The following is an 18,325-nucleotide window of genomic DNA, read 5'->3' as shown; positions in this document are numbered from 1 at the left end:
ACCCTCAGCAGTGCTTGTTGAACTGCTTGTTTCTGAGCCATTAGTCCACTGAGCGAGCTGAGCGACCATCCTGTGCCTCGTTATACATCTTCATAGCTAGCTGCACAAAGGACTGTCTGAGTCTATTTGCTGTCCGTGCGGGGAAGATGAATCTATCATTACCCCTGCTGCTGAACCTTCCTAAAGTAGGGATGCCAGGTTGCAAGTGGAGCAAACAACACGTGCACGCGCACACACACACACACACACACACACACACACACACACACACACACACACACACACACACACACACACACACACACACACACACACACACACACACACACACACACACACACACACACACACACACACACACACTCATAGTCTAACCTCTGCCTGGCACACCACACCATTCAACACTAGAACCAAATCATAACCCAAAATGTGACAAAAATACGATCATAGTCGTGACAGTGTGTGTGTGTGTGTGTGTGTGTGTGTGTGTGTGTGTGTGTGTGTGTGTGTGTGTGTGTGTGTGTGTGTGCGTGTGCGTGTGTGTGTGTGTGTGTGTGTGTGTGTGTGTGTGTGTGTGTGTGTGTGTGTGTGTGTGTGTGTGTGTGTGTGTGTCTCTTCATACTGCAGCCCCACAGAGCTCACACTCTATGTAGGGCATGAGGAGCTTTAGCTTCCTGTCAACAAAAAGTTGTGAATTTACACCAAAACCACACGATGAGTGAGTTTGCAGATCGGCTATTTTTGGCAGACATTTAGCCCTTGGGAATCGGGTCGACTAAGTATAGGGCCTCAACAACCTTTATAGTTATCTCTGCCAGGCCGGACGGTCAAAGGCTTTAAAGGTCCAGTGAAATGAAAATTTGGTCATTTTATTTTGAAGTTTCAGTCTGAAACGGCCTCGCAACTAATCAGAAGGTTCCATCCCTTCAGGCTATGGCACGGTGGAACCTCACTCACACGGTGCACAGTGCTAGTGTTTGTAGCCTGCAGGCGCACGCTGGCCAAGGGAGAGAGAGACGGCCACTGTGCAGAATGTTTGTCACCAAAGTGCTTATTTCTAACCTAAAATGTTTTCAGATACATATTTTAGTGTGCTGATTAAGTTTACAATGAGTAATACAGCGTATGGACGTCATCTTGAATGAGATTCAAAACGGAGTAGTTCTGTAATTAAAATCAGCTGTGTTTGGATCATGATGATGCATCTATGGGAATCACACAGCAAAAAATCTATGTCATCACGCAGCACGTTTTCGTTCACAGGAAATAATGAATATTGGCTTTTTAGGGACTTTTGATATAAAAATACACAAAAATGTACATGCTCTAAAAGTCTGAAAAACTTATTTTTCATTTCACCAGACCTTTAAATTTAGTTTTTGCCCTGTCACGGGGTAGCCTGTGCCCTACACACACACACACACAGACACACACACACACACACACACACACACACACACACACACACACACACACACACACACACACACACACACACACACACACACACACACACACACACACACACACACACACACACACACACACACCTACTTGCAAGCCCAACTGCGTAACGGTACAATCTTTGTCAAGTAGGCTAGCAGCCTAGATGAATGACAGATTGTGACACCAATCACATCGCCATGAATGGAATATGTTTATATATATATGTATATTAATTTATTTAACCCAGACTCCCGAAAATGCTCTTACATAAGAACTTGTATATTTTGAAAATAGCAGATCTACAAGCTCGCAACGCATGGTGATGCGATGCGATGCGTTGGGGGGGATATCCCCCCCACTTTTGGGATGAAGAATAAAGAAAAAGAAAAAACCTCCGACTACACTTCATGGAATAGGCCTACATATGTTGTAAGGAATTAACAGAATTAACCGAATTAAAGTAACAAACCCCCCCAAAAAAAGTAACAAACATGTTCACGCTGGCTAAAGTCAAAGTCATGATACATTGATAAATGCTGAAAGTTGCGGTGATCTCGCTGTACGCCCATTATTTGGTCTACACCGTGTTGATAAATGAGGGCCAATGTGTTTATTTAAATTGTCATTGAGTTTTCACCCAAGTTGTACGTGTTTAATTGTAAAACATACAACTCTAACATTGTACAAATGGCACCAAATGTGGAGCCATTTGTACACTCTCATAGTTGTGGGGGTCTGTGTCCTGGTAATTGTAATCTGGAGTGTCAAGAATCCACTGGAAAAACAACCTTTATCTGCCCTGCCTCTACTCACTGTCACACGTGACGTGAAAGTAAAGACTGAAAGTCTCACTGACAAACGTATATATTTTTGATAGATGAGTGATCACAGCCACATCCAGCCTATAGCCAAACGTGTCCGCTTGGTTCCATTTGTACACTCTCACAGTTATGGGGGTCCTTGAAATAAAAACCTTTGAGAAGCAGCGCTGTAATTTAAACTCACACACTGTAGAGACCTGGTTTCAACCATGAGCATCACAAAAAAAACTATACAAAAAGTCAAAACAAACAGCTTCCATGGTGTTCATGATGATGACAATATGAACTCTACATACGTAGCTGTCACACTGAGCATAATTCACACAATATACATCTGTACACGCCAATGAATACACACATACTGTATACACACGCACGCACGCATGCACACACGCACCGACCAACTCCTACTCCTGCTTCCAGGATGAATACACTTTGGCCTTTATCAGAAAAACACATCGTTTGCTGTCTATTCCTCTTTAAATTCCCTGTTTTCACTTAGTTAAGGGAAAGTTAGCCTTATTTTATTGTTTTTTAAATAAATGCTTACCAATAGCTTGCTTCACCAATGTGTTCATAAACGTATCTACTAACACCTCTCAATTAGTTCCAACCCAACTCCTCAAGGAAACTGTGTGGGAGCCAATCCAAGTTACTAATTGGCCAATATGAGCTTGTGTGTGGGATATCTTATTAATCTTATTAGGAGTTTTGGGGGGTGCTGAATCCATTCCAACTATTACGTTTTAGTACAAATGACTCCCTGGCCATAACATTATGGTGGCTGTAATTTCCCCTTGCACATTTTTGTTGAGTGGTATAATCCGATTATTGGGCTTCCTAGAAAGTCAAATAAAGATGTTTTTTCTGTTGCTTTAGTTTGCTTAATTTGCATAATTAGCTAATTATTGGCCAAAACCGGAAGAAATGCTTCTACTTAACTTAGAGAGGTGATGAGTCTGAGTCCATGTTTATGATGTCCAGAAATACATCTATTACCATGGTTCAGCCATGCAACCTTTCCTCATTGGCATAATTTGCAAAACATTTTTTGAACTTTGCACATTGTAAAGTGCTTTGGATAAAAGGTGCTGTATAAATACACCATTTTATAGACGGACAGGCATATTACATTTTTTTATATTTTGTATTATTTTTGAATAATAAAAATAAGATCACATTGCTGTCGGCAGACTATCTCCATTTTTCAATAAAAATTAATTCATTATACAACTTCATTATACAAGTGACGCACACAAGTAGGGATAATAGCAGATCTATAAGCTCACCTCGAAAGATCGGCTATTTGCACTATTTTAAATTATTTAAAAAAAACAATAATGAAAGTTTTGGACATACGAGGTGTCCACCCGACAGCAACGATAACACTCAGTTGCCAAGGACAGTACAGCAGTTTAAGAATACAGATTACAGGGCAATGAAAATTATACTATATACAAAATATTATAGAAAATACAACCATAGTCAATAGATGACTGATCACAGCCACACCCAGCCTATTCACACACTGTAGAGACCTAGTTTCAACCATGAGCATCACATTACATTACATTACATTACAGTCATTTAGCAGACGCTTTTATCCAAAGCGACTTACAATAAGTGTATTCAACATAGGTAGGTAACGAAAACTACTAATCACCAGAAGTCTTTAGTGCATTTTCTGCAAAAACAAGCAACCAAGAGTATACCTAGCGCTAAGGTAAAAGTGCAATATATCAGCTACCTATTTCCTTAAACAGATGAGACAAAATAGCTAAATCAAATGAGCATGAGCTAAACCAAATAAGTGTATCGACTAAACAAGATCCAATAAACAATCCAACAATAGAAAACAAGCGTTCGTACAACTAGTTAACAACAGATGAGATTAGTTGTGTCGCGACATCTGGGTGTAACCCAGTGTTTGTGCGACCACCAGGAAGAAGAGAGGACAGGAATAGGAAGAAAACGCATTGTAGATCACTAAACATATACACTACTATACACTACTATATCTATCACACTACTATATATGTCACTAATCAATGATACAGCTTATCGTTCATTGACTGTCGCCTTTGTTCGCCTGGCCTTCGTTTGCTGGCCGCCGCTTTCAGCTGGTGGTATAAGGACACTTCAACTGATTGCTAATCGTCTGCCAGGAGTGCTGGCCAAACGACACACTTCACAAGGCAATCAAGTGGTCTATACAGGGTGAAACTACTTCTACTACTACAGAGTGCCAATAGCCTACTGCTTGAAGCACAACAACAATACAACTATAAACTACAGACTACCACACAAGCTAATAATACAATACTAATAGAAAAGCACTTAGGGTACACCTACTAGCAGCTTGCTAAATAACAAAAGAATGCTACTATACTCAACTACCCAGAGGTCAGGAGCTCAGTTCACTTCAGATGTTGGTTACACACTGTAATCACAACAAAACTATACAAAAAGTCAAAACAAACAGCTTCCATGGTGTTCATGATGATGACAATATGAACTGTACATACGTAGCTGTTACACTGAGCATAATTCACACAATATACATCTGTACACGCCAATGAATACACACACACACACACACACACACACACACACACACACACACACACACACACACACACACACACACACACACACACACACACACACAGCCCGCGCGCGCACGCACGCACGCACGCACGCACACACACACACACACACACACACACACACACACACACACACACACACACACACACACACACACACACACACACCCATCTGCCATGACGGGCATGATGGCACAATGTAAATATATTAAATACTGGATATATTATATTATTGTATAAACAGATGAATACAATAAATTCATAAAATAATGTAAATGACATAATAATACTATTATAACAATATATAATATTATTTGTATAGCACCTTTCATGAAATGCAGCTCAAAGTGCTTCTCATAAAAAGAGCAACAAAGGAAGTTTAGGAGGTGTTGATAGCAGAGTAGTTAAGGTGTATACGACATATAAGCACACACACACACACACACACACGCACGCACGCACGCACACACACACACACACACACACACACACACACACACACACACACACACACACACACACACACACACACACACACACACACACACACACACACACACACACACACGCACACACACACACACACACAGTGCATGTTTACGTGCAGTAAAGCATCCAGCAGTACTAATGTGTTTAAGCGTCATGGTTCTCTTAGCTGTACTAATGCGTCATGGTTTTCTTATCTTTGTGCCTCAGTGTCTTTTCACAAGGTTCCACATCAAGCAACAAGTGTCATTAAAACAGAGTGTTTACCTGAGCTCCAAAGCAGAAGGAACAGTATCCCTGTTTTTTCCATGTCTGGATTCACTCAACTGGAACTTCACCGATCTGCACCGATTGATTCTGGTTGTGATTCTGATCAACACTCGCTGTCGTCTGTGTGTTTATTAGTGACACATCAGCTCATCATATCTCTTCATCATCATGTGGTTTTTATGCAAATTCACACCTTCCTAGTTGACAAGAAGCTAAAGCTCCTCCTGCCCTGCATAGTGAGTGTGAGCTCTGTGGGGCTGCACCATGAAGACACAGACACACACACACACACACACACACACACACACACACACACACACACACACACACAGAGGAACACGTATGCATCAAAACGACGGAGGATGTGTTGAATGAACGTTTATCACATGATGTGACTGCTGGTTTTTAATAAATAAATGATGTATTAAATAGTATATAAAGACAGAAAATATGGGCAATATTGTTTCTGTACTTTTCCACCTTTGACCTTTTTTGTAGCATAGAGCAGAGAGTTAAGGGCCGTTCACACCAAGCACTATAACTATAACTATAAAAATATAGTTTTAAAAATGGTGTGTGTTTGTGCATGCGTGCGTGTGCATTTATTATTATTTATTTATTTAAACACTTACTAAACATGGGTCATAGCTGCCAAAGTCTTCTGTAAGTCACTTGCTACTCTAGACCATCTATACCAGTGCTTCTCAACCAGGGGTCCAGAATCAGAATCAGAATCAGAATCAGAAGACTTTATTGCCATGACATGTAGACATGTTATAGGAATTTGGTTTGATGCAGTGGAGCGCAGTTTACAACAGGACTGGTGCAAGACAGGACAAGACAGTGCAAACCACATCATAGTGCAAACAACAAATAATAAATACAAATAAATATCAGAAGTGCCAAAGGTGCCAAAAAGATCAAGTGTTCAGTTAGGACAGTCCATATAGCTCTCTGAGGTCAGGTCAGCTCAGGGGGGGGGGGGGGGGGCAGCAGCATTCAGTAGCCGGATGGCCGTGGGGAAAAAGCTGTGTGAGTGTCGTGCCTTCACAGTCTTTAGGGACCACAACCTCCTGCCTGAGGGGAGCGGGGCAAAGAGACCATGGCCTTGGGTGTGTGGGGTCAGCCATGATCTTCCTGGCCCTCCCCAAAGCCCTACTTTTAAACAGGGCCTCCAGGGGGGGCAAAGGGCAGCCAATCACCCTCTCCGCCCAGCGTATCACCCGCTGCAGCTTGGCCTTGTCCTTGGCCGCTGCAGCGGGGAACCAGATGATGATGGCGAAGGTGACGATGGACTCCATGATGGCAGTATAGAAGTTCACCAGCATGTCCAGGGACCACCAGTGGTCCTTGGGAGGGTACCAGGGGGTCCCCAGCTAAATTGGTTAACAGAGTGTCACGATCATTTTAACCACTTAGCTTTGGCTATTCAAAAATAGCAGATCTACAAGCTCATAGTGCGTCACCGAGTGCCGCGCTATGAGCTTGTAGATCTGCTATTTTTGAAAAATATTGAAAATATGCATATCTTAAATATATATATTTTTTGAAACACACATTTTTCACTCAAATCTTTGCTTCTTGGGGTCCCTGGGCACAAAACCTTTTCAGATGGGGGTCCTGAGGGGCTGCTGCATGAACATGCATGCAGACACACACACACACACACACACACACACACACACACACACACACACACACACACACACACACACACACACACACACACACACACACACACACACACACACACACACACACACACACAGTGTGGTAAAGACACAAATGTGAGCATTGACAATACTGTTGATTACTATCACTGCATGTATTGATACACCTAAATATAACAACCTATAAACAGCGGTGTGATGCATTGTGAGCTTGTAGATTGGCTATTTTTGAAAAAAAAAATGTTATCAATTCTCGATTATTTCTTATAATCAGTTAAATCGATTAGTTCAATTAACTGTTGCACCCCTAAGTATCACATCCACTGTGGGCTTCTGTAAAGTAAATAACATGATGGTATATCTCACAGTAAAGTGAATAATATGACAGTATATCTTACATTAATTGTACGTTTGTACGTTTTGTGTTGAAAGCTGCAGAGTTACTTTTAACTAAAATTTTAAAATAATTGTAGTGGTGTAAAATGTAAAATATTTGCTTCTGAGATGTTAGTGGAGTAGAAAGTATTGAAATATGAGTACATTACTTGAGTGTATACACTTAGTTACTTTCCACCCCAGAAATTAGCAGCTATAATTAGAGAGGTCCTCTCTGTGAAACTGCTCACTGTCAGGTAAGAAAAGGAAGTCTTGACTTCATGCGTAGGAGGAGATGTGGTTTGTCTGTGCAGGCTGCCAACTTAAAAAAAACAAAAAACAACCTTGAAGTCAGATTTGGTGACGTTGGTGATAATTTTCTAATTAAAGTTTGGGTCCCAAGGCTAGAATCCATCAGTAGGCTCCACACACAGTGGATGATCCTCACTGGTTTACAACAGGAAACATCTGGCTGTCTTCATCATGATGGAGGAATTGTCTCGTAAAAGAGACAATGGTCTCAATGTGATTTTACTGGTTAAATAAAGGTTAAAAAAAATCACACGTTACATTACATGTACCTTTTGAAATCTAATCTGTAAGAGTTTATTGTATTTTAACTAAATGTATTTTACTGAGGATCCAGTAGGTCAGTCAAAGCAGGTGGTGTGCAGTGGATTAAAAAAATGTCAACGTCACCAAATCATACTTCAAGGTTGTTGTTTTTTTGTTATCAGCCTGCAGAGACAAACCACATCTCCTCCTACGCATGACGTCAAGACCGCTTTTTTTTCACCTGACAGTGAGCAGTTTCACAGAGAGGAACTCTTTAATTAGAATAGATGTTAATCTCTGTGGTGGAAGTGCATTTACTCCAGTACTGTACTTGAGTACTTTTTTTAGGTACTTCTCGGAGACAAATATTTTACATTTTACACCAGTACAATTATTTGAAAACTTTAGATTTCAACACAAATTGTGCAATTGAACTATTCTATTCAACCCAGAGCATACGTGGATGTGATACTTTCACATTAAGATACACTGTCATGTCATGTTACTGTAAGATCTGCTATCACTTTATTGACTTTACTGTAAGATATACCATCATGTTATTCACTTTACAGAAAGAAGCCCACAGTGGATGTGATACACAGTGGGGGTGCAACAGTTAATTGAACTAATTGGTTTAATTGATTATAAGAAATAATTGAGAATCGGTAAAAACTCACAAGCTCTACAAGCTCACAATGCATTGCGATGCAATGTGAGCTTGTATATCGGCTATTTTGGCGTGACATCGCTGTGCAAGGTATAATATAGGGCTTAAGTGGTTAATCAGACTAATGAATTTAGTTGATTAAAAAAATACGAAATTAAACTTTACGTGTCGATTAATGAATACAAAAGAAAACAAAATCTCCAAGAAAAAAAATGCTTTTCGATTATTCAACGATTGACTGCCAGAATTATTTCAGATTTTTTTGCAGTTGTCTAACAGAGATTTTTCATTGAAAAAACAAAAAGTACTCAGGAGCCGAGATACAGGATTTTAAAGTTTTAAGTTAACAAGGAAGTGGATAGGAGTCTAGATCTTCAAAAAATCATATCTCCTTGGTCTTTGGAAAAAAAATATCTAAAAACGCATATTTGCGTTATTGGCGGGCAAGTGATGGATTCTAAAGAACGCATATATGCGTTATTGGCGGGCAAGTGATGGATTCTAAAGAACGCATATATGCGTTATTGGCAGGCAATGATTGAAAAAGTGTTTTATAGAATAATCACTGCGAAAATAATTGATACAGCCTGTGATACTGTCATATTATTCAGTTTACTGAGGCCCACAGCATCAGTGGATGTGATCGAGCCCAATCGTCCACATAATATCTTGTGCACAAATGCTAGTAGGCCAAAGCTTGATGTCTTGTAAAACATGAAAAGATGAGATAGGTAAATCCTTGGCCTACTGGCAGTGTACAGAAGACATTTAGTGCTGATCAGTCCAAAAGTACAGATTACTAAAAGCATTGCCACATTCTACCTGAGGGAAGCTGAGCAAGATAACAGGTCATGGAGTCACCAATATCAGTTGGGTTCATCATACTGATGAAATATGAGATATTTATTCATTTGTACATTCATCTGATTTGACTTGTCTTCATTGTACAGCACATAAGTCAACATGTGTCAAAAAATAAAGTGACACACACACACACACACACACACACACACACACACACACAGTAGGAAGGCCATGAAAGCCTTCATCACATTTAGAAATTGCATAACAGACAAAACTGGGATCATTGAGTAAAAATCAACCATTCTGAATTAAAGGACCACTTCACCCATTTTCAACCTATCTTCATATAACTGGTCCACTGATAAGATTTCTGTCCAATCAGTCTGTGTCTCAGAGTAAGACTGTGGACAGTCCTGCCTACCAGTATCATCGGTAGACAGGTTTGGTCATTTCAAACAAGATTTTTTTTAAAATAAAATAATAATAATGTAAGGAAAATGGCTTCTATTTCAGCATGCTAACTTTCCAGGAAGATAAATGGTGTAGTTTCTATTAGCTTAGAATCCCCATCAACGATGATGTCATTGGTAGGCAGGTTTCTGAACTGTCTACAGCCCACTAATGAGACGCGCAGAGTGAGTATACAGAAATTGTGCCATTTTATAATGAGTATTAGAGAGGACCAAATATATGAAGATAAGGTTGAAAAATGGATGAAGGGTCCATTTGGACCACTGGTGGTCCACAGACCCGATGTTGAGAAACAGTGATATAATCGACCATTCTGAATTTAAACAACGTATTGTCAATAACATGAATCAAGTGTTTGTGGTAAGTCTGGGTTGTCTAGATGTGTATATAGACTGGATGCATTCTCTCAGGCGGTTCTCCCAGTCAGTCTTCCAGTCCAGACTTCTCTCCAGGTTCTGGCAGCGGGTGGCCATCTGGTCCAACGCCTTCACCGACTCCGGTGGGTCAAAGGTCAACCCCGCCCTCTCCACTGCCGCCTGGAACTTGGCGGGAGAGGCTGTAGCTACGTAGCACCTGGAAGAAAACATGCTTAACTAATTATAACTAACTAGACCATACCCGGTGAAGTGTGCAGGCGAAAGTAGCAAACGTGGGGTTACTGCGCGTCCTGGCGCGCGTCCACCCCCGCGCGTCCTGTTGCCCTCCCCCTCCCCCCGTGAGTCCCGTTGCGGACCCCCCGGGTCCCGTCGCAAACACAGAGACACAGACACACACACACACATACACAGATCCGTAAGAATGTTTTCTGTGTACACGTGCGTAAATGAAAGTCCTTCTAAGTTTAAGCACGGTGTTTGTGCGCTTGAGGCGCACACACACATGTATATCCTCATGCGGCCAGAGCTGTCCCCCGTCACGAACACACACACACACGGCCGTCGCACGAACACAAATAATTCTGACACGTGCCTCCCCAACGTGCATGCGCACGTGCGTGTTCGCGCATACACGGGGCGAGTGTTCTGTGTGTGCAACAGTGTAACGCAGTGGGGCTGTAGATGCGACGCACGCGCAGTTTGAGCAGCCACCGTAAGCATGGCGACATTCTTTGACATAAAAATGCGAATAAACAGCTGAGATTTAGTGATATCGAAAAACGGGCTTCGCAGTCCCATGCACACGGTAATGGTCAATGGCTGTGTGCAATTTGAGATCAATAGCTCCAGGCACTGAGGAGAAGAACCGGGCAGAACAATGTTTGGCCTCAGAGGTTTGGGCTCAGAGGTTTGTGGAATTATAGGAGGATTACAGACTAGGGGTGCAGCAGTTAATCAAACTGATTGTAATGTAATGGATAATAAGGTATAATCGATTTGAATAAAATAACTGATTTGGGGAAAAGGTTAAAGTGGCCACTTTCAACCTGGCATCAATATTTATCTCCTCCAGGCCGGAATGGTCATGCTGTCTGTGTGTCTGTGAACAGCAAATCTGAAGCACCGCTGAACAAATCAGCGTCAAACTTTGCACACACACTCTCAGTAGGCCATGGAAGAACCTCTTGGGCTATAACTCTTGAATTATTCACCTTATTCCATGCCCACTGTGGGCGTGGCCAGGTAGGGGAGTAGGGGAGGTGGGGAGCCCCATATCAATGAGTTTCCCGTTTACCAGTGTTGCCATGTCTGCTTACATTAAGCAATTTGGGGCTTTTTAAAAAAAGTGTAGTTGCTTAATTGGGCTTGCTTTCTAATGTCTTTTAAACCAGTGGCTCCCCCATTTTTGGGCGGTGAAACCGCCCCTATAAGTGAGGTTTGGAAAAATGTACAAATATCCTGCGCTGTGAAACCGCCCCTATAAGTGAGGTTTGGAAATTTGTACAATTATCCTGCACCGTGATTGGCCAATCACAATCTATTCAGGACTGTGATTGGCCAGTGTCACATGACACATGTGCATAAACCTATATAAGAAACCATAACTTGAAAAAAAACATAATTTGTTTTTTTTCAAGTTATGGTTTCGTCCATCATAAAGAGTGTTTCAATAAATGTATTTATCTTTTGTACATGATTGGTTGACTCCATTCAGTATTGTGATTAGCTAGCAAGACACCGCCCACTTCACACTGGGTGTGATTTTTTCATGTCAAGGACCCCCAGATTAATAAGTATTTGTCCGCAGAGTTGCAGACCCCCATCTGAAAATATGTGGTGCCAGGGACCCCCATACAAGATGTGTGTTGTTAAAATGTGTCCAAAAATATTCTACAAGCTCACAACGTGTCGTGATGTGACACACTGTGAGCTTGTTGATCTGCTATTGTCTAATAGTCAATGTAAAGTTAGGCTAGTTGCTTCTTTTGGGCTTGTTTTCATAGACCTGGCCGCTTTTTCTTTTGCAAAATCTGGCAACACACTGATTACCTGCATTACACCTGCAGTAGCCTACTAGGAAAGATATTGAATGAAGCAGCATACAGAGAAAAACTCAATGTAAGAGGCAATGGTGACGCAGTGGAGAAAGCCAGGAATAAGGTGAATAGGCTAATGAATCCATCATTTTTTCCCCCTGGATTCCTTGGATCATGATGCAACTCCCCATTTAGGCCACGGCCATTTACACCTGACAAGAATTTCCACCAATTTGTGTTTTCTTCAAAACACACTCTTTGCTAAAGCTCCTACAGACTTTGTCCAAAACTCAAATTGGGACACATTATCTCTGGAGTCACGTGATCAATATTTCAATCAGATGTTATTATGACATTCCAGTTGACTGTGATTGGTTTATTTGCAGGAGGGGCCCATTTAGCAAGAATGGGCCCACCACCAGATTAGGAACAAATGGTCTGGTGAGTCATGCACAATGACCGTCAGACAGGGTTTGGGTACTCCATACTTTGTGCCTGTTGCTGCATTAAAAACAATGTGATGACCTTTCACCTGTGAATTGCAGGGTCGTGGGGACAGTGGTAGTGATGCCACACTGCCACCGCTGTGTGGGGACACAACAAGTAGCCGTTCTCCTCCCAGCATCTCCTCATGGAGCTCACAATGCCTTCATCTGTCACCGTTTGTGTCCACATGGCCTGGGATAACTGATGAGAGAGAGAGCACAACCACAGACCCATTAGACCACTGTTTCCCAAACAGTGGGTCAGGACCCATGTTTGGGTTGTGGACACATTTTTATGGGTAAATTACCCCTTTTTTTGTGTCTTCCATTTAAAAAATATATATATATATATTTCAAAAGATGTAAAAAAGCTAAAATTAATAATAAAAAAAATAGAAATCACAACTTTTCATGAATTAAATGTCAAAAAGTGACAGTACCTGGATGTCTATAGCGGGGGCCAGTGTGTGTGTGTGTGTGTGTGTGTGTGTGTGTGTGTGTGTGTGTGTGTGTGTGTGTGTGTGTGTGTGTGTGTGTGTACAAATTCCAGCGCCTGCCTCTCCAAATCCCTCTGCACGCCCCTGGTGGTTACAGAGAGGCAGGTGTTCTTTGCCAGGCTCAGGCTTATGTTCAGGTTGAAGGTTTCACATGTAAACATGACATACAGCCTGCTCTGTTACCACATCCTCTCCTCTAGTGCTGTTCTCTAGACCAGGGGTCTTCAACAGGGGGGCCGGGACCCCTAGGGGGTCCTCAGAGTTACTACAGGGGGTCTGCCAAATCTTTGTGTGAAATGATGATGATTTCTTTTACCTTAACCACTTGAACCCTAGCATCCCTTTTCTGAGGAGAACTTTATCCAAAAATAGCCGATCTACAAGCTCTCAACGCCTCGCGCTGCGAGGCGTTGAGAGCTTGTAGATCGGCTATTTTTGTCAAAGAGGTATAGGTGTAGAGGGAAAAAAGAGCAGACCAAGTAAAACTGTGAAGTGTTCACTCAAAGACCCTGGGAGCTGAGCTAAGAACACCAATACACTGCTATTCACCTCTGTGGCCTGGCTCTGCTTGAAATGTATATTTATTATGATCAGAGTTTGTAGGAAATTCAACAGCTTCTTTGTATAATGTGATTCTGCCAGAATGATTGCTCTCACATGAGTGAATGTAAAAGTCTCCCCAGTGTGTGTGTGTGTGTGTGTGTGTGTGTGTGTGTGTGTGTGTGTGTGTGTGTGTGTGTGTGTGTGTGTGTGTGTGTGTGTGTGTGTGTGTGTGTGTGTGTGTGTGTGTGTGTGTGTGTGTGCGTGCGTGTGCGCGCGCGCGCGTGCGTGCGTGCAGCGCTGTATGTGTGTGTGGTGTCAGTGATGTGTGTTTGTCTCTGTGTGTATGTATGTGTATCAAGAAACGACAAATCTGCCTTTGCAACAGCATCCAGCAAACATTTTTCTGAACTTCAGATATACTTCTAAATGTCTGACTTCATTACAGCAGCATTTGTTCTATTTTTCTCAACCGTACCTGGATTTTTCAAACACAGTCAAACGGTACTTTAACGTTCCTAAAGCCATAACTGTATTGTGCTTCACAACTGACCATTACAAAACCACTTTTCAGACATATTTCCAGGTTCTCTTTAACTTGTAAATTACTCATTAAATTTCAACAACATTTGTTGTATTTATATCAAACACACAAGGATTTATTCAACATAGCCAACACCGCCTTTAGCTTCAATAACACGCTAGCCTTTACTGTCACGTCAGAAAGTGTGTGTGTGTGTGTGTGTGTGTGTGTGTGTGTGTGTGTGTGTGTGTGTGTGTGTGTGTGTGTGTGTGTGTGTGTGTGTGTGTGTGTGTGTGTGTGTGTGTGTGTGTGTGTGTGTGTGTGTGTGTGTGTGTGTGTGTGTGTGTGTGTGTGTGAACCATCCACACCCTGCCCTTATACAAACGGCCAGCAAAATTATTTATAAACTTCAAGCTAATTTCTAAATGACTGACTTAATTTTAGCAACATTTGTTCTATTTTTCTTAACCGTATCTGGATTTCTTAACACAGCCAAATATTATTTTCACGTTCCGAAACCCATGGCTGTGTTGTGTCTCAAACCGTCCAAACTTCCCTTTCAAACTCCCTTTTCTTACATATTTCCCTGCTTCTATTTAACTTGTAAATTCCTCATTTAATTACAACAATATGTATTCTAAATGTTTACCAACAGTAAATGTTTTTTCAGACAAGCCATCATTATTTTTAACATTCATAAAAACATCGCCACTTCTACTGTCTTCAAACTTCCATTACAAACGGCTTAGCAGAATTATTTAGAGCTTTGGTATAACTCCTAAAGTATTCAATTAATTACAACAACATATATTCTAATGTCTTTCAAAAGTACAGCATTTTCCAAGCAATCCAACCATTATTTTAACGTTCCTATAACAATATCACATCACAACTGATCCATGCGAACGCTATGCTTAAAACTGAGAAAAGAAAATTATTCACCATCATTCATGAAAATACATTTATTTTAGGGTGACCATACGTCCTCTTACCCGGACATGTCCTCTTTTGGGTGCCTGTCCGCCTGTCCGGGGGGGTTTTATAAATTCCTTCAAATGTCCGAGGTTTTGCGCGTGTATCTGTGTATCACAGTCACAGACCATTAAAGCATAATGTATTTACAATGCACGTTCCATGGCTCGTTTGTAAAAACAAACTCTGAGAGGCGGACCTCCACTCCACCCCTGAACGTGTATTATTCATAACTCAACTCTGCCCAGCGCTACTTGCTGCTTCTCACTAACTGCTCCAACTGTAAGCGCTTCAGAGCAGGAAACCTGTTGGTGGCCCCTTGCTGTCAAGGCACAAGATGAACAGGATGTGAACCGTTTGTGGTTACGAGAAGGAGACCATACAGCTGAACTAGACTCTAGAGGAGCGTAGGTTGCCGAAAAGGTTGTAAGAAAGGCTGATAAAAAGGCTTCAAAACTTAGTTTTAAATCTAAGGTCAAAAGCTGCAAAGACAACTCAGACCTGACACACTTTGTATGTGACAAAACATACTTTAACGTTTACACACTGTTGATGGGCCAAAAGTTCATCAGACAAAAACATTCGGCCAACAGACAGGTCAACAGACAGATCAACAGACAGGTCAACAGACAGATCAACAGACAGATCAACAGACGGATCAACAGAAGGATCAACATACATGTGAACAGACAGGTCAACAGACAGGTCGACAGACAGATCAACAGACAGATCAACAGACAGGTCAACAGACAGATCAACAGACAGGTCAACAGACAGGTCGACAGACAGATCAACAGACAGGTCGACAGACAGGTCGACAGACAGATCAACAGACAGGTCAACAGACAGATCGACAGACAGATCGACAGACAGATCGACAGACAGGTCGACAGACAGATCGACAGACAGGTCAACAGACAGGTCGACAGACAGATCAACAGACAGGTCAACAGACAGGTCGACAGACAGGTCAACAGACAGATCGACAGACAGATCGACAGACAGGTCGATAGACAGGTCGACAGACAGATCGACAGACAGGTCGACAGACAGGTCGACAGACAGATCGACAGACAGATCGACAGACAGATCGACAGACAGATCGACAGACAGGTCAACAGACAGGTCAACAGACAGGTCAACAGACAGATCGACAGACAGGTCAACTGACAGGTCAACAGACAGGTCAACAGACAGATCATAAAATCATCACACACAGTACAGAATTCCCATTTCAATCTCATCTCTTCTTTCTTTGTTCCTATAAAACTCTGCAGTGAGTTTTTAGTTTGTACCTTGTATGTACCAGGATGAGGTGACATTAACCACATGAACCCTAGCGTCACTATTCTGGTTAGAACATGTGGTGGAAATAGCAGATCTACAAGCTCACAACTTTCAGCTTGTAGATCTGCCTTTTCGGCAAACACATTTAGTGTAGAGGGGAAAAAAGGGGACCTGGTACATAGCCCTGGGGGACTCCGGTCAACTAAATATACAGTTAATAGGTTTTAGTGTTTGTTTGTTTGATTGATTGATTGATTGATTGATTGATTGTCAAGTGGTTATGGTATTTAACAAGCATGAGACTACTTTCAAAAAGTAAGCCTTTTCACACAGATCAAATTGCCAAACAATTACTTGCTTTAACATCCCTTCAGCAACCAGGGGGGTGACGAGCACAGCCCCCATGTCGCTCTCTCTCTCTAGAGGACGGGGGGGGGGGGGGGACACCCGGCCATGCTCTCTCCCGGGCACGAGAATACTCTATCGGCTCCTCAACAAGGCGGCCTGCATACCCAGGTAGAACAGGCGACAGCTTAAAGCCGGTGGAGGAGCTCTCTCCCGGGACGACCAACCATGCAACTCCTACACTCTGTGAGGCTCACAGAGAACCAAGTGTGCCCGTAGCTTCCATGGCTACGTGTCTGTCTGACCGCTCGCTCACACTGGACTCCGGAAAAAGACTGTTTCTGTAAAGCCTCCAACCCAGCGGGTCGTATGATTCTGAAACATGTGAATTATGGCAACATTCCACGATATGCTGTATGTGTGTGTAGTTTCTCACTTCCGAAAGGCTTCATGATCTATCATTGTCTCCGCCAGGCCGAAAGGCATGGTGAGAGAGTATGGTATGTTTTGCACCCTGTCCGTCCGTCCGTCCGTGTGTGTTTGTGTCCGTGTGTCCGAGTGTGTGTGTGTCCGTCTGTGAACAACTAATCTCCGACACCGTTGGCTTGATCGCAGCGAAACTGTGCACACACACTCCCTGGATGCCAATTCAGAACCTTTTCTGATGGGCCTGTTATTTTTCACATGGGCCTGTTATAGCGCCACCAGGAGGCCGCTTTTTCTAAAACACATTTCTTGACATTACTCCTACAGATTTTGTCCAAACAGCACGCAAATCGGTACACAGTATCTCTATAGTAAATAAACAAAATGGATCTTTCAGATTTTTCATATTCCATCCTGATTGGCTAAAAATGGCTTCCAAAGTTTGTGCTCCGTTTTGAACAAAATGCCTCAAATCATGATCACAGCATGCAATTTCCCTGAAATTTTGCACGCACATTCCCAAATCAGCCTCATGGTGGCGCTGTAACAGGCCGATTCGTGTTTTTACCTATAACTGCACCGATCTGTATAAAACTTTGTATGCGCACTCCCTAGAGGCCAAGGAAAAACCTTTGCCCTGCACTTTTCACATCTGCCTTTTATAGC

The 18,325-nt window shown here is 42.2% G+C and overlaps 1 protein-coding gene across 1 annotated transcript in view; it reads right to left on the bottom strand.

Annotated features, from left to right (window-relative positions):
- The window catches only part of LOC308090916 (threonine synthase-like 2), a gene marked incomplete at its 5' end in the record, with an annotated part of 114,102 nt that extends 96,417 nt beyond the window's left edge, over positions 1–17,685 (bottom strand). The window contains 2 exons of the mRNA XM_080436190.1: positions 15,622–15,708; positions 17,670–17,685. Of these exons, the coding sequence (XP_080292316.1) occupies positions 15,622–15,708; positions 17,670–17,685 (103 nt within the window). The remainder of the gene's footprint in view (positions 1–15,621; positions 15,709–17,669) is intronic.
- Positions 17,686–18,325: the final 640 nt, after the last annotated feature.

This window comes from Gymnoscopelus braueri, assembly GCF_963280865.1.
Source record: "Gymnoscopelus braueri genome assembly, chromosome: 8".
Classification (NCBI taxonomy): domain Eukaryota; kingdom Metazoa; phylum Chordata; class Actinopteri; order Myctophiformes; family Myctophidae; genus Gymnoscopelus; species Gymnoscopelus braueri.
The sequence above is the reverse complement of the archived record's forward strand: the minus strand, read 5'-3'. Positions and strand labels throughout refer to the sequence as shown.